Source organism: Sorex araneus, chromosome 7, assembly GCF_027595985.1.
Source record: "Sorex araneus isolate mSorAra2 chromosome 7, mSorAra2.pri, whole genome shotgun sequence".
Classification (NCBI taxonomy): Eukaryota; Metazoa; Chordata; class Mammalia; order Eulipotyphla; family Soricidae; genus Sorex; species Sorex araneus.
The window spans coordinates 39,136,912-39,158,265 of NC_073308.1; the positions used below are offsets into that span (position 1 = coordinate 39,136,912).

At 46.1% G+C, this 21,354-nt stretch overlaps 1 protein-coding gene across 1 annotated transcript; it reads left to right on the forward strand.

The window, feature by feature from the left end:
- The first annotated feature begins 5,094 nt into the window (after positions 1-5,094).
- AVPR1B (arginine vasopressin receptor 1B) lies at positions 5,095-11,224 on the forward strand. Its single transcript, XM_004610180.2, has 2 exons — positions 5,095-6,037; positions 10,899-11,224. Exons 1-2 carry the CDS (start codon positions 5,095-5,097, stop codon positions 11,222-11,224), a joined length of 1,269 nt encoding a protein of 422 aa, XP_004610237.1.
- The last annotated feature ends 10,130 nt before the right edge of the window (positions 11,225-21,354 follow it).

Genomic DNA, 21,354 nt, shown 5'->3' on the forward strand with positions numbered 1-21,354 from the left:
CAAAGCCCATCCCTCCACCACTAGTGTACATTACCCAGCACCAATGTCCCCAATTCCTCCCCATCACTCCCACCTGCACCCAGTCTGCCTCTGTGGTAGACTCTCTCTCTCTCTCTCTCTCTCTCTCTCTCTCTCTCTCTATCTATCTATCTCTTTCTTTCTCTTGGCATTGTAGGCATAGATATTGAAAGGTTATCATGTATATCCCCTTACCTACTTTCAACACTCAGTTCTTATCCAGTATGATCATTTCCAACTATTATTGTCATACTGATCCCTTCTCTATCTCACCTACCCTCTGTCCCCCACACACTTGTGGTAGTTTCAACCATTGACCAGACTTCCTGGCCCCTGTTTTCCCTGGCCTTGAATGTCAGTCTCATACTATTTTTTTAATATGAAACACAAATAAATGCAGTTATTTTATACCTGTCCCTCTTCTTCTGACTCGTTTAACTCAGTATTATACTCTCCATGTCTGTCCTTTTATAGGTAAATTTCATGACTTCATTTTCCCCAACAGCTGTGTAGTATTCCATTGTGTAGATGTACCATAGCCTATTTTTTTTTAATCCAGTGGTCTGTTCTTGGGCACTCAAGTTGTTTCCATATTCTGACTATTGTGAATAGTGTTGCAATGAACTTAGGAGTGCAGATGGTGTTTCTGCTGTGTGTTTTTGCGCCCTAGGATATATTCCCAGAAGTGGTGTTGTTGGGTCAAATGGGAGCTCAAATTCTAGTTTTTTGAGGAATACCCATATTGTTTTCCAAAAAGGCTGAACCCGTTAGCACTCTCACCAGCAATGAATGAGAGTCCCTTTCTCCCTGCATCCATGCCAGCACTGATTGTTCTTGTTCTTTTGGATGTGTGCCAGCCAGACATAATGGGGACTTTAACACCTCATTTACAGCAATGGACAGCTCATACAGGTAAAAAGTCACCAAATTAGATTAAATGGATTTAAAAGATATTTACTGAATATACCACTTCAAAACACTAGGATACATATTCTTTTCAGATATATTCTCAAGAATATACCATGTGTTGAGATATAAAACTGTAAAATCATGAATATAGAAATTATATAAAGAATCTTGTCTTATCATAATCGTATAAAACTAAAAGTCAACCATAATAAAAAAAGAGTGAAACTCACAAATTTCTGAAGAATAAGCAACACATTACTGAGAAACTATTGGGTCCATGAGGAAGAAAAAACTAAATTAAAATAAACCTAGAGATAAATAAAAATAAATGTCAAGCTTTTCATAGTCTACGGAAAACAGCAAAGAGTGCAAAGAGGGAAAAATTACAGCTATACAGAACTACTCAGGAAATAAGAAGAATCACAAAAATCTAAGCTAGTAAAAAAAACCCTAGGAAAAAAAAAGTCAGTAGGCAGAAAGAAATACTTAAAATCAGAGCCAAAAAAAATGAACAAAATAGAGATTTAGAAAGATCCAAAATGTTTGGGGCTGGAGCAATAGCACAGCGGGTAGGGCGTTTGCCTTGCATGTAACCGACCTGGGTTCAATTCCCAGCATCCCATGTGATCCCCTGAGCACTGCCAGGGGTAATTCTGAGCCCAGAGCCAGGAGTAACCCCTGTGTATCGCCCGGTGTGACACAAAAAGCAAAAAAAAGAAAGATCCAAAATGTCAACAAAACCAAGATTAACAAAATAGGTGCTTTAGCCAGACTAACAAAGAGAGACCAAAATTAAAAATCAAATAAATTAAAATTAAAACTAAAACTGAAAAATTAAAACTAAACTAAAACTAAAAACTAAAACTAAAACTAAGTTATAGATACTATGGGTGTATAAAGGATTATAAGTGAGGGCCGGAGAGGCAGTAGGCAAGGCACTGGCCTTGCACACAACCCACTCAGGTTCAATCCTTAGCACCACATATGGTCCTCTGAGCACTGCCAGGGGTAGAACTTGGGGCTGGCTTGTGCAAGGCAAATATCCTATCCACAGCACTGTCACTCAGGCGCCTAAAATAGATATTTTCAAATGAAAATGCCAAGGAAGAAAAAGTGGAGGAGAGGGATGAGGAGGCATACTGGCAAGAACACAGGGCTTTTCGGAGTAATTACTCTCCAAAATACAAAACTAACTTGAAGAGATTTTATTACCCCCATGTTCATTACAGTGTTATTTACAATAGACCAGATTTAGAAATAACCTGTGTCCTGATGAACAATAAACATATGTGTATTTACGTGACTGATAAAAATATATGTATATAAGACCAATTCATGATGACCAGAAGGGAAAGGGGTGGGTAAATGAGGAACAAAGAGGACATGGTAAGGGGTAGAAGTGGACTCTAAGTGAGAAACTTAATATAGTACAGCTATATGTGGATTTTAATGATGCACACCTGAAACTTTTATCATTAATGCTACTTGAATTTGAAAAATAGCAATTAAAATTACATAGAGAATATAAAAACCTCACAGAAGAGATTAAAATCACAAATAAATATGAAAAGATACTCTAGATAATTAGTGATAAGGGAAATATAAAATAAAAATAAAATGAGATGCTTCTTTATATTTCTGAAACTGGTAAAATTGATAAAATCTAGTGTATGGATATTAGGATATGTGAAGTCAGTTGGTGGGAGAATAAATTAGAATACCAAATTTAGAGATAAAATTAATGATATGTCCCTATCAAGTTAAAATGTCATACATATTGACTCAACAATGCTAATACTCAGCAAATACTTCTGAAATTATAACTGAAAATTTCACACATGATTATAAAGAAACATAAGAAGAATGTCCATTGTAGCGCTTTTAACAAATAGGGAAAATATAAATTATTATTTGAAAGGACTTGGATCACACACTTGACTATGATGCAATATTTAAATAAACACAATGTACCTTATGTATCATCATGGACAAATTGAAAACTAATGTAGAATCTGACTCACAACTTCCAGAACACGTATATTATACCGGAAATCTACTTAACCAAGCACACTGAGACAGAGATTTGGCAGGAAAGCAAGGAAGTTTTCACCGCCACCAAGCAGGGAACCACAAGTTAGGCAAAGCACCTGAAACTATTGGCCTGGGATCAATGGGGTCCAAGAGCACTTTTACAGAGCATCTGCCAGGCATGTGACTTTATCTAGCAGGAGACAGTCATTGGCATCAAGTACAGAAATGATGTTGGGGTTATAATACTGTCAGGATAAGGAATTCCCATCATGGTTACATCAAGGCAAGTTGGACAAGGTCCTTTCCCTAAAAATCAGGGGTCTCGTAAATTTTCAGTTAAAAGCATGAACAAGTAAATTCTGAATCACACACTACCCACCTACATATGTGACATCGTTTTATATAATATTTGAAAGACAGGCTTCATATGTAAACATACTTACATCAAATTATGCTAAAGCAAACGTAGTGTGTCGTGTAGTGTGTCATTGAAAGAAACACACCAAGACGCGGTTGGAAACAAGGAAGTGGGGATGAAGGTAGACAGCTACTTTTGACACGCTCCGAAGTGAAGGCCCAGGTTCAGGGAGCACTGGAGTGTCCAGGGAGGGCTGAGGACGAGTTTTTCTTTCTAACGGACACTCCAGAGTTGTTTGCGTGTAGATTGGGCAGGCCCCACGGGAGAGTCTCCCAGAGCGCGCTCCTTGACACCACGGGGTGGACGGCGCTGGACCTTCGCAGACCAAAGAGCGTTTGAACCTTGGTGGCCATGAAGAGGGAACCCACTGCTCGGCAGAACCTTCCCGAGTGTGACTCCCGGTGCGTGGGTGGGCACCCGAGAGAGTCAGTTTTGAGGCAAGGGAGGCCCCGGAGGAGCACCGTGGGGCGAGCCCACGCTGGCCCTTGGGAGGCCTCGGCCAGGCAGCTGACACTCCTGCGGGACTCTGCCGTGACCGGAGCCCACGGTGGACGCCTGCAAGTGACCGCTCTGTGCCGCGCTACCAGCTCCCTGGGGTTGGCCGCAGCTCGTGGGAGTCACAGGGTGGAAGTTGGGGCTCACGGAGGAAGTCCAGCGGTGGGCCGTGGCCCCGGTCCGCCCCCAGGGCCTGCTTGTACTTGTGCGCTTGGGTCTTCTCCCGACCCAGTTTTTGGCCTTCTAGGACGGTAAACTGCACGGAGTAAACTATGCCCCTAAAGGAGGCGAGCTGAGACTTTGGTGGCTGGGGGTGGGGGTGGTACCCGCAAATCCCCCTGTGTCCTCACCAAGACTCTCCTCTCCCTGCACCCCAACTCTTTCCTAGCCGCACCCCCCCGCTGCACACGTGTCCCCACTTCTTTCTCCCGCAATCCCCTAAATCTTCAGACCGTGTCTGCAAACGCGCAGACGCTGCCTCGCCCACCCGCTACCCGCCGCAGACTTTGGACCTTTCACAGGGTAACCTGGGCCCCAGGCAAGGTGATACCCAGCATCATCGCCAGGAGCAGGTGTGGCAGCGTGCGACTTCCCCCCTGGCAAAGCAGCTGTCTGGGGGGACAGCCCGTGGAATGCAGGGTGCGAGGGGTGAACGGGTTCCTGTCTGCAGTCCTGGGGCGCGCGTTCGCGACAGCTTCTCTCTCGGCTCTGTCCTCGTCCCTCCGCCCTCACGGTCCCGGAACACCCCCACCCCACCCCTCGCCGCCTGGGTACTTGCGAGCTCACCCCGCCCTTTGCCGGAGCCAACCCGCGAGCCCCGGCGACTGGGCTGGGGCTGGCGGCGCATAAAAGCTTCCCGCTCTGCGCTCTGGACCAGGACCTCGGGCGGGGCTTGCCGCCTGCAGGGCACCCCGGAGCGGCGGAACTGCACCGCTTTCTGGCTTTCAGCCTCAGAAGTTGGAGTGGCAGCCGCTACCTCTAGCTTTCCTTCCCTTCCCACACAGCCTCCTCCTGACCACCCCTCACTGCTCGTTGTTCCAGCCGCTCTCTGATCAGAAGTCTCAGCAAATACCTTCTGCTCCTCCTCTCTAGCCTTGTCCTCCATCCCACGGGAAGCCTTTCCCCCACCTGCCTGCCCTGTTTCCTCCATTTGCACCTGTCTCCACTTGCACTTCTCCTTCCCACCCCGCCTCTGACACCTTCCCTCTCAGTAAACGTGGATCATGGCTTCTGGGCCTCCCTGGGCTGCCCAGACCACTCCCCCCGGGGCCACCCTCTCTGCCCCCAATGCCACCACACCCTGGCTGGGCCGGGATGAGGAGCTCGCCAAGGTGGAAGTCGCAGTCCTGACCACAGTCCTCGTGCTGGCCACGGGCGGCAATCTGACAGTGCTGCTGACACTGGGCCGGCGGGGCCACAAACGTTCCCGCATGAACCTGTTTGTCCTGCACCTGGCCTTCACGGACCTGGGCGTGGCGCTCTTCCAGGTGCTGCCCCAGCTGCTCTGGGACATCACCTACCGCTTCCAGGGCCCGGACCTTCTGTGCCGTGCGGTCAAGTACCTGCAGGGGCTCAGCATGTTTGCCTCCACCTACATGCTCCTGGCCATGACCCTGGACCGCTACCTGGCCGTCTGCCACCCGCTGCACAGCCTCCAGCAGCCCAGCCAGTTCACCTACCCGCTCATCGCTGCCCCCTGGCTGCTGGCTGCCATCCTCAGCCTCCCGCAAGTCTTCATCTTTTCTCTGCGTGAGGTTATCCGGGGCTCGGGGGTGCTGGACTGCTGGGCAGACTTCCGCTTCTCTTGGGGGCCACAGGCCTACATCACCTGGACCACCCTGGCCATCTTCGTTCTCCCTGTGGCCGTGCTCACGGCCTGTTACAGCCTCATCTGCCACGAGATCTGGAAGAACCTCAGAGTCAAGACCCAGGCCTGGAGGGCAGAAGGAGGGGGCTGGAGGGCATGGGACAGGCCTCCCCACTCTGCCCCCGTGACAGCCCCGCGAGGGCTGCCCTCCAGGGTCAGCAGCATCAGCACCATTTCCCGGGCCAAGATCCGAACTGTGAAGATGACCTTTGTCATTGTGCTGGCCTACATCGCCTGCTGGGCACCCTTCTTCAGTGTCCAGATGTGGTCTGTGTGGGACGAGAACGCCCCTGACGAAGGCAAGTGTGTGCTCCGGTGCAGGGAGGGAGTAAAGAGCCAGAAGGGGGACAGCAGGTCCTGTTCCCTGACACGTGGGACCTGGGGAATGCACATGTCACCCGATGGGTCTGAGGATCAGGACTGCTCCGGTATATGGTGGGTATTGTGAGTACAGTGTACAGGTCAGGTTGTATCATGGGTGTAGTGGACAGCTCAGGGTATATAGTGGGTGCAGTGTGCAGGATAAGTTGTATCATGGGTGTAGTGTACAGCTCAGAGAATATAGTGGGTGTAGTGTGCAGGATTGGTTGTGTCATGGGTGTAGTGTACAGTTCAGGGTTATAGTGGGTGCAATGTACAACTCAGAGTGTATGGTTGATGTCATGTACAGCTCAGAGTATATAGTGGGTGTAGTGTACACATCAGGTCATGTCGTGGGTGTAGTGTACTGTTCAGTGTACAGAGTGGGTATAGTGTACAGCTTAGGGTGTATAGTGGGTGTAGTGTAAATCTCAAACTGTATAGTTCAGGGTATATATATAGTGAGTGCCATATATAGCTCAGGGTGGGTGTCAGTACATCTCAGGGCATACAGTGGTTGTCATGTACAGCTCAGCGTGTATAGTGGGTGTAGTGTACAGCTCAGAGTATGTAGTGCGTATAGTGTATAGCTCAGAGAGTATCATGAATGTGTGTACAGCTTAGAGAATATAGTGGGTGTGTGTACAGTTCAAAGAGCATAATGGGCTTTGTGTATAGCTCAGGGTGTATAGTGGGTGTTACGTGTAGTTCAGTTGTATAGTGGATGTACTGTGCAGGTTGGGAGTCTAGTATAGTTGGTGTCATGCCCAGCAAACTCAAGCTACCAAATCCTGCCAGATCTTAGAGAGTGGTTCCCTGTGACTTTGTGTTTTTGTGGCCTTTAAGCCAAATCTTTGCTTTTCTAGAGAGAGAAAATAAGGGGTAAGCTGTTCATTAATTTAACACAGCCCCGTGAAGTAATTGCAAGAATAATACCATGTTATTATCACCTGTTATTCTCCTTAAGTCCTTTGCATAATTAATTCAGAGCAATGTCCTTTTTACATGGACACAGGAAGAGATACATTGAGCTTGTAGAGTGGCTCTCCTGGGAACATCTCGCTATACACCTCAGACTACAGTGTTCAGGCCAGATTAATCTTTCCTAACCCTAGCAGGGTCCTACTCCAGTTATTACTTTTTGGATCATGACAGAATTTGTCCATGACCCTGCTCTTTACTTACAGTTATGCATTATGGCACTTTGGCCTGGCCCATTTTGATGCCAGAGTAGCTCACTGCTTGCCCTGGGTCCATCCAGTCCCTCCTAGGGATCCTGCGTTTGGGATGCTAGGAAGTAAGAGAAACTGAGGCTTAAGTCGAGAGAACAGATGCCCAGGGATGAATGTCATTCAGAGTCAATTAACTCCTAAGTTACAAAAGCATAGCATTAACTGTCTATACAAAAAGGACAGTTGATCTGAATTAACTATGCAAAGGATTTAAGGAGAAGAGAAAGAGAATATTTACAATATTTTAACAGAGCACAAAGAGAGAGGTTACAAATAAACACAGAGGAATGGGAGCACTGTGATAGGAGTAACCCAATAAACCTAAGCTCCCTGTGGCAAGGCAGAAAGCATGTTATCCTACAATCACCCATTGTTATCTCCTCTTGACCATCTTTAAAAGACATCAGTCTGGACAAGAGGGAATTTGCAAATGACCCTGCAAGTTCTGAGCAAGTTAATTCTGACTCTTTGTGGGACTTCTTTTTGCTAGTCAAATACAAAAAAGAACAAAGGTCTTCCTTGGATGCCCAGCTCATCCCGTTCTTTTGCTACTGGGGGCTGGCCTCTCACCATTTCCCTGGACTAACCCAGGACTAAGAGAGGTAAAATGAGGTCCAAAGTGGTAGGAAAGATAGAGTCAGGACTTGAAACAAATCTCAAATGTCCCAGTTTTGCTCATGACAGTACTTCCCTCACAAAAATCACAGCGTGGCAATGTGCAGGGGTAAGCAGATGCTCCTGTACAAAACCCCACTGGACCACGGGACCTGCCTCTTTTCTGTTGCAGCCTTTCCTGCTTGCCTGCTATGTAAGCTACCATCATGAGCCTGTCCCCTAGCACCACACACTTCACCTGTGGTGCTGAACTGACCGTTGCTCAAAAGCAAGTGTTGGGAGGCCTTTTAGTTGGGTTGAGATTCACTGATTTCCAGCATGCTAAGGCCCTCACTACTGCAGACTCCTGGCCACTGTCTTCAAGTCTTGCTCAGGGTCAGCCGGTTCCTAGTTAGGGTCCCCTGTTGCCGGCTATCAGCTATCCAGGACAAAGGGGCTGTCTATGACTGGAGCTTGAGAATCTCTAGACAAATCTGCTGCCTAATATGCCACCCATTTCCCACTTCAGATCTTAGCAAACCTCTCGACTCTACACTGAACTGACTTTAAAGAAAGGTCAAATCAAAGAGATGTTTCCAGAGTGAAGGATCTTGTGACATCTCTTAGTTCCAGGCCTAATCTACTCAATATATACCTATATCTATCTTAGTTCTAGACCTGGAACTAAGATATATATATATATATATGTATATATATATAAAACAAATCACCGTACATAAAATATTCTATGTAAATATAACACATATAATATATAATATAATATATGTATTATATTATATATAATATATAATGTGCGAGATTCTGCATCACTCTCTTCCGGGAGCTTTGTCTTGCAAGGCAGAGCCTGGCAAGCTACCTGTGGCGTATTCGATAATGCCCAAAACAGTAACAATAATGGGCCTCATTCCCTGAACGCGACAGGGATGAATGAGACATTACTGGTGCCCGCTCGAGCAAATTGATGAACAATGGGATGACAGTGATACAATGGATATATAATATATGTAATTTATATGATATATAATTATGTATAATTATATAATATATAATATGCAGCATATATTATATATAATATATAGCAGGCAAATGTGTATATAGTATGTGTGTGTGTATATATATATACATATATATAAATATATCCCTTAACCAAACCAACTTTGAGGCTGATACTGCCTCTGCATATAGATGCTTCCCTCTTGCCCTCATCCCTGTGCCTTAAGTGGATCCCTCCAGGGGCCTTTAGTTTCCTGCCTCTATGACTAATGACTTCTCTCAGATGTCCTGATCCTGTGTCTTCACTTCTCTTGGAAGAGAAGGGACCACACAGAGGCAATGTGCACAAGGAACCGGAGTCCCTGAAACGTTCATAGCACTTTAGAGAACAGCAACCCAAAGCTTTGTGGTTTGCAGGATTAAACTGTTGTGGGATGAAGGTCTCAGTTCAAGCCTGCACCATCAACCTTAAGTTCCTTCTGGTTCTGACCTTGCACTGCCAGTGGCTCTACAACCTTCAGTGGGGAGGAGGGGAGCACTAAAAGGGCCATACTGTCACAGTTGCTGTCACCGTCACTGTGCTGTGCAGAGCAGGAGGCCGAGACCCACTCACAGCTTTCCTGTGGGTGTGAGGAGTTTCATTTCATGTTTAGAAAAAATGTGTCTCTGATGAATCTTATCAGATCTTTGTCCTCTCATAATTTGACTGTCCCAGAGAAGTTAGTTTCCCAATGTTCTCTGAGCACAGTTCAGCGTGGGTCTGGACTGGGCTGCCTGGCTGTCCTGTCCCTAGAAGCTGCCCGCTGCTGGAGTTGAACAGGAGTCAGGGCCGTGCAAAGCTGTCTGGCTCCGCTGGCCGCCTGACCAGCTCCCCAGATCTGAGCAAGCTGGCCCCAATCTCACTGTTCATGATGGAATGACAGAAGGGGAGCTCAGTGCAGAAGTCAATGTAATCTCATATCTGAGGAATAAACCAGGCTGGGGGCAGAGAGAACCGGAACTTGGCCCAGATGCTGCGGCCCAGTATGCTTTATATAAACCTTATAGACTTACGCCCCTTTTTGGAATTGAAGGCTGTAGAAGAAACAGCCTGCCCTATTTGGGCTGGTCCTGTCCCTAATTGCTTCTACCTTTAAATTCAACTTGGAGCAGACTTCAACCTGTCATCATTATCATCATCATCATCATCATCATCATCATCATCATCATCATCATCATCATCCCACTGATCGTCAAATTTCTCAAGCAGTCTCAGTAATGTCTTCATTCGTCCTAGCCCTGAGATTTTAGAAGCCTCTCTTTAATCTTCCATTCCGATGGTGCTGCACTGGGGGCTCTTTCAGGGTCGGGGGAATGAGACCCATCTTTGTTACTGATTTTGGCATATGAATACGCCATGGGGAGTTTGCCAGGCTCTCCCATGTGGGCAGGAAACTCGAGGTAGCTTGCTAGATTCTCCCAAAGGGAGAATTAGGCGATAAGATATCTTGCGCTGTGAAGCAGCAGCACGCTTCTGGGAGCTTGGTTTTATAGTCTGGATGTTGGCTGTTGGTGGGATTACACAGCGCCGAGGGCAGTTCCTGGGTGTGACTGCCTAGCTACTGGAAAATGGGGAATCTGGGCAGAGGACGCCCAGTCCCAATCCGAGCAGGCTTGGAGGTCTCAGCCCCGGGTCCCATACACCTGGGTTCCTCTGCCGGTTCCTCCAGCAGAGGCTCATCCGAACATGTGGAGAGGGGCCTTGAGCATGGCCCCTGTCATCCAAAAAAAAAAAAAAAAGAAAGAAAGAAAAAGAAAAGGTAATTAGTGAGGTGAGACTCTAGGTTTGGGACGTCCCAGGTTCATGTCCCACCAGTGCTCCTCTCTGCAGGACCCTGCGTTAGTGACCCAGACCTCTGTCCCCGCTGGGCCTCAGCCGTGGAGCTCTTTGGTCTCAGGTTTCCCGTGCCTGTCTCCGCAGATTCGACCAATCAAGCTTTCACCATCTCCATGCTTCTGGGAAACCTCAGCAGCTGCTGCAACCCTTGGATCTACATGGGCTTCAACAGACACCTGTGGCCGCGCCCCCTCCGCCATCTCGCCTGCTGCGGGGGTCCCTCGCCCCAGATGCGCAGGCGGATGTCCAATGGGAGTCTCTCCACCCGGGGCACCACGCTGCTGCTGCGCTCCAGCTGCCCACACGCCCTGCACCCGAGCCCCAGCTTCAGCGGGCGGCCTGAGACCACGGAGCCCCCGAAGGCGCCAGAGCAGGGGGGCGAAGCCTCCACGGAGACCAGCGGCTTTTAGAGTGCTCCTCCCTGGTGTCCCCAGCGCCCGAAGGGCTAGCGGAGGGCTCTGTCAACTCAGGTTCTGTGTAAAAGACGCCCGTCAGTCTTGGGACGAGCGTGCCAGTTTGAAGCAGGATCCTTCTATTCTTGATTTCTCAGCTGTCCCCGGGATCTGTGCCACCTTTAGACATCCCCAATCTCACACCTGGAGTCAGAAGCACTCCCTGGTCCTGCCACATTTACAGGACGTGCAAGAACACAGCCAGGTGGTTAAAGGTAGATGAGGTGCCCCCATTCTGGGGTGGGTCTAAACTGTTCTATCTGGGGGCTACAAGGAGCGGGGAGGCTGATTTCCTAACTTGGCTAACTGTCCATCCTAACCGAGTGACGCAATCCAGCACAACCAGGACAAGGGAGAGAAAGATGCTTGAGGAGGAACTTAACGGACGTGTTATTCGAATTTCATTCTGTTTCTTATCAGTAAAGAAAAGTGAGCGTGTGAGTGGGCAGGGCTTTCCCTGCTGCGCTCACTTGCCTACCAAAGGGAGAAACTGGGTTCAGCTCGCACCTGGAAGCTAGTAGAAACTCTGCCAATGCCAGTCCCTCCTCTTCCCAGACCAGTCCCCCTTTATAGGGTGGGTCATGGGGCAGACTGTAATACCTGCTTGCTTGTGGGTTATATCCCATTGCATAATCCCAGTGATATGGCCCATGGCAGGGGGGAAGTGTGAAGAGAGAAGGGCTGGGAAGGGAGAGATGAAGTCAGAGAGATAGAATCAAATGGGGAGGAAGCCCCAGTGGCAATAGGAACTGCTGGTCACCCCCCCAGTCCCCCGCCCCCAATCTGGAGCCCTTCTTCCCTCTGGGCTGCACGGAGGAACATGGTTAGGAAGATGTGACGTGGTGCTGCCTCTGGATTTTTCTCCTGGCGCTTCAGAGTTCTTTGGGCATCACAGGCTCTGGTCAGGTCAGGGGCCCAGCAGGAGACTCGGCTCAACTTTAGTATGTCTGTATGGTCACAGGAAAGTCACCTCTCCTCTCTGGCGCTCAGTCTCCCCACCTGATGAACTAAGATGCTTTCCAAGGTGTTTCCTGCTCTGGCCTCGCATAACTTTGCAGCATGGGGAATGGTATGACAATTGGGAAGCACAAAAGCCCTGGAAGAATTATGGGGATTTTCTGAAAATGACACATATAACCTTGACTCAGTGCAGGAACAGTGGATCTTGACATGATCAAACTGTTGACAGCACCTGCAGTTACTTAGTGCTGGAACCAGGAGAGCAGGGGGCAAGGGAGAAACGGGGGCTTTGCCTTGCTCTTCTTCATCCTCTCCAGCAGGATTCACGCTCCTCACACAAACTCTGCTTCTAATCTAAAATGCCCTTAAAGGGGCTGGAGCGATAGCACAGCAGGTAGGGCATTTGCCTTACACTCGGCCGACCCTGGTTGATTCCCAGCATCCCATATGGCCCCTCGAGCACCGCCAGGAGGAATTCCTGAGTGCATGAGCCAGGAGTGACCCCTGTGCATCGCCAGGTGTGACCCCCCAAAAAAAAGTAAAAATAATTTTTAAAAAATGCCCTTAATGTGGAAAGAACATCAAGCTGAGGGGTGTTGTAAGTGAGTAAAGCATCCAGTCCTTTTGTGATGGAACCAGAGGGTGGGACATGAGTCTTAAAGCGCAGGGCAAATGGGAAATCCCCTAGTGCCCCTCATTCTGCTCTTTTGTCTATGTTAGTCCCAGACATCCAGCCCCTTCTTCAATGTCTATCTGCTCCAGTGGAACAGAACTTAGGTCCATTGTCAGTGTGAGTTATTCAAACTGCTGCTGGAACCTCCCCTCCCTGAGGGTCACAGGGATGCTGGTGGCTATAGGAGTAAATCTTGCCTATCCAGGTAGAAAAAGAAACACCAGCCTTGTACCTAAAATACCTGGCTCCCAATCTCATTCATTTTACCTGATCTTAGACAGGTTATCCAAACTGAGTCCCCTGTTTATGAATAGAAATAACAATGACCATCGTTAAGGGAGGAGTTTGTGAGAGACGGTAGGACACTCCGTTGATGTTAGAGGAGATAGTGATGCTGGCTCTGAATTGTATTTGGTGGGTGACTCCAGGTGCTGGCCCAGGACTCCTCACAGATCAGAGACAAAGGGGAGAGTTGGGGTCAAGGTTGACCACAGTATCTTCCGTGTCTGTGCTTCACCTGCTACATATTATCACCCTTACACTTCCAGTTTTGCATCACCCAGGGGAGTTTACTTATGGTGGTTTGGAGTACTGGCTATTTCTGCCAACCCCCGCGGAAGGGCTGTTCTTGATATTTTTCATTTAGCAAGCTAGTGGTTGCTCTGGAAGGATGTTCAAGAGGTTCCTATGGGAACAATAGGATCCTGTGTAGATCAATGAATGACAACTTTTTCAAAACCACTAGGAAGTTCTTAGGGAAACTCTGGGGGTAGCATTGGGCTATGCTAGGTGGGCACTTCTGGGAAACTATATAGACATCCTATGCTCTTTGCAGCAGACTCACTTCGGACACAAACTGGACAGTGCAGTTATTGGGCTGGGCACTTTTTGAAAATGTTTCCACCATCCAAGGGCACTCTAAAATTCAGTACTTTAGCCCACAACAAATTTAGATTAATTGGTTGACTATACAAGTGTCTCAGAATGATTTTTTATGTTGCTTGGTGTAGATGAGGAATGTACCATGTGACTTTGGCTGTGTTTTGCTTTTACGTCAATAGTCTTGTTTTATTTTTCTTTCAGGGGCCACACCAATTGTGCTTAGGGCTTACTCCTGGCTCTGTGCTCAGGGGTCACTCCTGGCATGACTCAGGGGACAATATATGATGCTGGGTATTAAACCTGGGTCAGCTATATGCGTAGCAAACACCCTACCCACGGTCCTATTTCTCTAGTCCCTGTCAACAGCCTTTAATATAAATTCTAATTTTTGAATAATTTAAATTTATGTTTTTTCTTCGACCTCGTGGACTACTTTAGACTCAGTGCTCGGGGGTCACCCTTGGCACTGACCCTTTGGGGAGCCAATGGTTCTTGTAAGTGCAAAGAGCTATAGACTCAGTCCATGCAGCAGCTCTTTGAAATTGATCAGTAGAACTTCTTAATAATCAGAAAATTCCTAAATACTATCAGATGTGAAGAGTTGCCTTTTCCCTCAGCCCCGCATCCCCTTTTCTGTAGCTGGCTGGGGAGACAGAAGTCGGGATCCCCCACCCCACGCACCCCCAGCCTCTGCAGAAAATGACTACTGCACCCGGAGAGCCTCCTCTTTTCTAGACATCTATTTATATTGTCATTTTGTAACACTCGGGGGGAGCATCACCCCCACCCGGGGACCGATGCCCCAGACCTGGGGGGCCCACCTGGGCGGAGCCACAGCTGGAGAATCAGGCTCCGCCCCCTGGGGCCGCCCCATCCTCCCTTAGTTTCACAATTAAAACATTTTCTTGTTTTTTTTTTGAAAAAGAGAAAATTCCTAAATATCTTCATTTTCTAGGGGTAATGATAATAGTACATGGAAGCTAAATAAATATTTGATCTCCTGTGTGGGACAGTGGAGTATGGAGGATGGGTGGGGTATAGAGGGTAGGGGTGGGGAGCTGTGGGTAATGGAAAAGTGGGAGAACTAAATGAGAGGCTGACAAAAGGCACATGAAGAAGTGCTCCACATCACTAGTCATCAGGGAGATGAAAATCAAAACAACAATGAGATATCATCCCACACCACAGAGACTGGCACACATTCAAAAGAACAAAAGCAACCAGTGCTGGAGTGGATGTGGGGAGAAAGGTGGGAATGCCGACTGCTCCAGCCTTTCTGGAAAACAATATGGACAGTCCTTCAAAAACTAGAAATTGAGCTTCCATATAACCCCATAGTACCACTTCTGGGAATATATCCCGAGGATGCAAAAGATCACAGTAGAGATGACATCTGTACCTATATATTCATTGCAGCACTGTTCACAATAGCCAAAATCTGGAAACAACCCGAGTGCCCTAAAACAGATGACGGGTTAAAGAAGCTTTGGTACATCTACACAATGGAATACTATGCAGCTGTTAGGAGAGATGAAGTCATGAAATTTGCTTATAAATGGATAGACATGGAAGGTATCATGCTAAGTGAAATGAGTCAGAGAGAGAAGGACAGACATAAAAGGACTGCACTCATTTATGGAGTATAAAATAATATCACACAAGGCTGACACCCAAGAACAGTAGATACAAGGGCCAGGAGGATTGCCCAATAGCTGAAAGACTGCTTCATGAGCAGAGGGAAAAAGGCAGATAGAGAAGGAATAGAGAAGGGATCACTAAAAAATGATGGCTGGAGGAACCAGTTGGGATGGGAAATGCATGCCGAAAGTAGATAATGGACCAAACATGATGACCTCTCAGTGTCTGTGTTGCAAGCTATAATGCCCCAAAGTAGAGAGAGAGTATGAGGAATATTGTCTGCCATGGAGGCAGGGGGAGGGTGGGAAAGGGGGTGTATACCCAGGATATTGGTGGTGGAAAATGTGCACTGGTGGAGGAATGGGTGTGTGATCATTGTGACATTGTAACCCAAACATGAAGGAAGCTTGTAACTATCTCACGTTGATTCAATAAAATTTAAAAAATTAAAGGAAAAAAAAAAAAGAAAAAGAAAGAAAACGAAAAGCCGAGGATTTGCCCTGGAGACACTAGGTGGCAGTGTGGAGCTGAAAGAAGGGTGGAAGCTCTAGGGAAAGATCCACAGTGCAGCCCAGGAAGGTCATCTTGCCTCCGGCTCTAGTGACAGCCTTTTATTCTAAGGATGTAGAAACTTGGCCCTCAGCTGACTTTGTTTTTCTGTGATGCCTGGGTTCACATTTCTTTCTCTGTAAGGTCACTGAGTATGTATTTGACAAAAAAAAAAAAAAAAAGGAAGAAAGAATAAGAGCTCCACCTTAGGGAATGGACTGAGTGTAGAAATTCCTGCCTGAAACAGCCGGTGTTTTGACAGTAGGATCTCAGTAAGACAGCTGAGCATGATTTAATGTAAATTGTTTCATCTAGAAGCTGTGTAAGGGGGACCTCTTGAGATTCTGTCTTTGCTCCAAAATCTGTCCTGACCCTGGAGTAAAATCCCATTTATGTTAAACATAAATATTTCCTCACTCTAGTGGCCCTCAGCTCTCAGTAATTGGTGCCCCTCATGGAATCCTGCTGCACTTCTCTGGTGGCCATTTGGATCTTTGCTCCTTGAGACTCAAGAATTCACTGAAGACAGAGTGTGTTTATTCAGATATATTTCCAGTTTATTATTAGCATGTAATTTCATCCATCTACTGGCTTGCAGGGATAAATTGAGTTTTCAATATCCTGTGATATGATAGTTTTGGAGAGCTCTTGATCCACACAATTCTCAACCAATAGAAACCCAGAATGGGGCAGCATGACTGTTTGCTGGAGGTTCTAGTGATATACATAGGAGAAAGTGACTGTTGTACTAGAAACCGGACTTCTCAAAGGATGATTTTTCAAATAATTGAACTGTTCAGATGGCTGGAGGCATCTGCGCCTTTAAGCTCATGGAGGTATTGACATCCAAAAACTAACAGCAACATGGCAACCACTGACTTTTGGGATTGGCTCAAATTGTTCACCTGTCCTATCTTCCACTTATTAACCCCAATTTCTAGAACTTGACATCATTATTCCTCTTATCAGGACATCCAAGGAGTTTGTCTGCACTGTTGACAGTCAACCAAACCTTTGAAAAGTCACTTGTTGAGTGACTCAACTCTTGAGTGAGGCAGGTTGAGTTGACATCAACTCTGGCTCCAGAGTATCATGGTTGCTTCTGAGCCAGCTCAGACCTTAGTGCTATTCGGGTCTAGTTAGTCCTGGAGCATTGCTGAGCATTCATCAGTCAGACCACTTTCCTACTTCTACTTCTTTTCTCATCAATACTTTTTTTTTGCTCCGACTTCCAACCAGAGGCCAGGAATCACCCTCTCTGGGATTTTGTCTCTGATTATGTCCACTTAATCATAACATTCTCCTGGCCAGTTTTCCAGATTTATCACCAGTGTGTTGTTCCTATTCTCTTAATTTTGCCTGTCCCCACAGCTAGGTGGAACAGGTCTTAACACCCCTCCTGCGTGCTCTGTTTTAGGTTTCAGATGTTCTCCTCTTAGCTCCCAGAATTTTGCAGAAAGCTGGCTCACTGCAGTTGTGCTCTCTTCTCCTGTGGGACCCATCTTGACAGCAGCCCTGTCTTCAGCACATTTTTGCCTCTCCTGCCCCTTTTAGATGATACCAATACAAATTAAAATTCACATATGGATGAAAAACGCATCTATGGTTGGTCATGGCATAATTGGTGTTTTTTATTCCTCCCCAACGAATAGAATTTATTTTTCCTCATCAGAAAGTTTTATAAGGAGATGTATCAGTCCTATTGGACCATCATAACAAAATACCATAGACTGGGGTTTGAGACAACAGAGATTTATTTCTTCCAGGTCTGGAGGCTGCAAGTCCAAGATCAGTGACAATGGGTAGATTAGGGCCTTCTTCCAGGTGATGCAGTTTTTGTATCTTCACAGAAGAAAGGTTTCAGGGAACATTTTGGGATTCCTTGTTAAGTAAACTATATCAGGCCCAGTGTCAAATCTCCAAAAGAATATATTGCCAAATTTCCCCAGGTAGACTGGTCCATGTTAAAGAACTCTGGGGCCGGGGCTGGAACAATAGCACAGCGGGTAGGGCATTTGCCTTGCATGCGGCCAACCCGAGTTTGATTCCCAGCATCCCATATGGTCCCCTGAGTACCACCAGGAGTAATTCCTGAGTGCAGAGCCAGGAGTAACCCAAAAAGAAAATAAAAAGAACTCTGGGACATTCTCATCATGGGACTGGAAGATTCTTCTTTGTGCCCAAAGGCACAACCATACCTGACACCCTCCAACACAGAAATAGCACAGCTCCCCAACTGAAGCTCATCAAGTGCCAAACCACCAAATTGTTCTAGATCTATAGCTACTGGACCACGAGGCCACATAGGCGGCCATGTGACACCTCAAAATTTCATAGTCCTGTAAGCTCAGTAGGATCACAACAACAAATCTGATTGGAAAGTTGCATGGAAGACCACTAAGTCCATTGATACTTAGTAATAATGCAGAAGGCTCAGCTAGCACTAACCAGCACAAAGGACCTGCAGGAAATAACTTTCATAACAGTGTGAAATATAGCAGTTATCATAAATTGCCTCTTACTGATCTAAGTTTTGATAATTCCATTTTCCTTCATAACAAACAATGTGAAGCAAATGTATTTGTTCCTGCAAGAGGCAGGCTGGATGGTGCGTGGGTAATTGAAGACATTAGTGGAGGGAATAGCACACTGGTGGTGGGATTAATGTTGGAATATTTAATGCCTGAAGCAATTTTATTGTGAACAACTTGGTAGATCATGGTGTCGTAATAAAAAAAATCTGAAGAAAACTGTACCATTCATGAGGGTTTTGTTCTTTCGTGGGTTCTGTCTGCTAACACCACCATCACTGGGTATTAGGAACGGAACTCAGTACTGTTTGAAAGGGGGACAAACATTCCAACTATAGTGGGAGAGGAACAATGGTAGCTAAAAGAAGGTTCCAGTTCCAGAAATTCAAGCCATGGCTGTTCATTCAGATCATTTTGAGAAGAGGAACCCCAGAGACGAGTGATCCCCCCTGCTCCCACACTAGAGTAAGAGAGCCTCTCACACCACAGCCAAGGCCTGAAATCACACATTTGGGGTCTACAGTAGGTAAGCTGTGGGACTATTCTTTTTAGGGCTTTCACTTTTTAAAATATTTTTTAGTTATTGTGAGCAAAAAGTATTACTCTTTTCATTTATTGTCTTAATTAGCTGTTGGATATAGTATGTTTTCCTAGTCACTGCTTACTATATGCTACTAGCAACAAAATAATTTTCTGAATTTTATAGGACTAGATGTTTGCAAAAAATGACACATTTATCTTCCTTTCAATAAAGAAATTAAAAACCTCTCATTTGGGCTATTTTATTGCACTGATCAGAACCTTAAGGAACATATTAGATGATAAAGGGAAGAGCTAATTTGTGGATGTTCTGACTTTGTTCTTGATTTAATAGGACTGTGTCTATGGTCCACAGTTAAATACCATGGCATCTGCTGATGTGAAAGAGGCTATTCTTAATCAAGTTAAGGACCTGTCCTTTTATTATGAAATGGTTACAAACAATCAAACAAACCATGAATGAATATTGACTTTATTAGATTTAATTTGGCAAGATTTTCTTTGAGATAACAGATTGTGATGTGGGTTGGTATTTACAAGACTCTATTTATCATCTTTTGCTCATAGAAACAACAAATTCAAAGGGTGCTTTATGATGGGATTTTGAAAGTACTATTTAAAGTTCTGAGGGCAAAGCAAGATTAATCAGAAGACCCAGCACTGGTAAAGGGTAAGTGTTTAAGCTGGTCAGACAAAAAGTGGAACAACTGATTGGTGTTTTATTTTAAACTTCCAGGAAGTTTTTGATTTATTACCAGTAATTAAAGGGCACAGCCATGTAATTATAAAATTACCAAACAGTACTCTATTGTAGCTGATTAAAATCTTAAAACAATTTTTTCTATGCAGAGACTTAATCACTTCTTCCACTGATATACCCAAAATTTTTCACAATTAATCTAGATTTTCCTAATGTCTTACCTGAATCTTTGCATTTTGTAGTGTCAAGGTCAGTCTAAGGTCAAAGACATGTGAGGTATGTATCTTACCACTGAGTCATATCCTTAGCTCCTTAACTTGACTTTCTCAATCAGAAACAGGTCACTCTCCCCCCTGCACCCCAAAGCCCCTGCATATGACGAAGGAAGGAAGGAAGGAAGGAAGGAAGGAAGGAAGGAAGGAAGGAAGGAAGGAAGGAAGGAAGGAAGGAAGGAAGGAAGGAAGGAAGGAGGGAAGGAAGGAAGGAAAGAGGGAAGGAGGGAAGAAGGGAAGGAGAGAAGAAGGAAGGGAGAGAGGAGGGAAGGAGGGAAGGAGGGAAGGAGGGAAGGAGGGAGGGAGGAAGGGAGGAAGGGAGGGAGGGAGGGAAGGCAGAAAGAATGGAGTTAAGGAGGAAAGAAGGCATTTCTCCACAAAATAAATGCAAGAATTCATTGAAAATTTCTCCTTGAAAACCTAGAATTTACATGGCCACTGGCACAAAGATGGTACAATTCAGAGAAGTCCAGTATTTGGTTTGTGGTTTTGGGGATTGACATTGATGCAGTCTTTGGCTTCTTTTATATTCTCATAGTTCACTGCAGACTCATTTTACCATTCTCCAGAAACTGCAAAGACCACTTGTGTATAATTGATATCTTTGATGGCCTGAGAGGAGAGAGGAACAGAGAGATCTTAGGGATTTCAGGCCTCCTACCACATTGGAGGAGACAAAAAGAGGCTCAAGGCTGCTAGGGGAAGGACCTGGACCCCAGGAGGCTGTCTGAGAACACAGTCGGGAGAACTAATAAGGAAGATTATCAATGAGTTTCTTCCATTTGTAGAGAATGAAAACATTTAAGGGAGAATAGAGTCAGAGACTCAGTCCAAATGAGGTCAAGGCTCAGAGCAGATGGTTCAAGACTGGGGTAAGGATGGATGTAGAAGGGTTCATATCAGCACTTTCATTTTGCAACCCACTCAGCTTGGTTTTGTTTGAATGGTCCCAGCTGATAATGGGGCTGTAACTGAAACCTGACCACCCTCACCAATGGATGCCCTTTCTCTGTGTTCCCTCTCTGTAGTCTGAGTCCCCAGAGGTTTACAGCTGAGCCTATTCTGCTGCAGAGGACTGGGGTCAGAAGAGTGTCCCTTGCCTATGGGTACGAGGCATGCTGGACACAGCCGAGCTGTCCAAGGAACTGTCTCTGTCATCTAGGGAGAAATTGACTCAGATGTTTCTAAAGAAAACAGAAACCAGTGTTAGGAGAGGATGGAGACAGTGGAATGAAGAAAAAGACGGAGACAAAGCCAGCGTTCAGAAAGAAATGGAAAAGCAAGAAATCATCCCATATCCCTGCCAAAAAGATGGAATGTATCAGAGAAAAAGTGGTGAGTGA

Bases quoted from the DNA above. Each gene is read 5' to 3' on its own strand.
- AVPR1B (XM_004610180.2), top strand. From the start codon at position 5,095: ATGGCTTCTGGGCCTCCCTGGGCTGCCCAGACCACTCCCCCCGGGGCC. The intron at 6,038-10,898 runs GCAAGTGTGTGC...CTGTCTCCGCAG, and splicing joins CGAGAACGCCCCTGACGAAG to ATTCGACCAATCAAGCTTTC.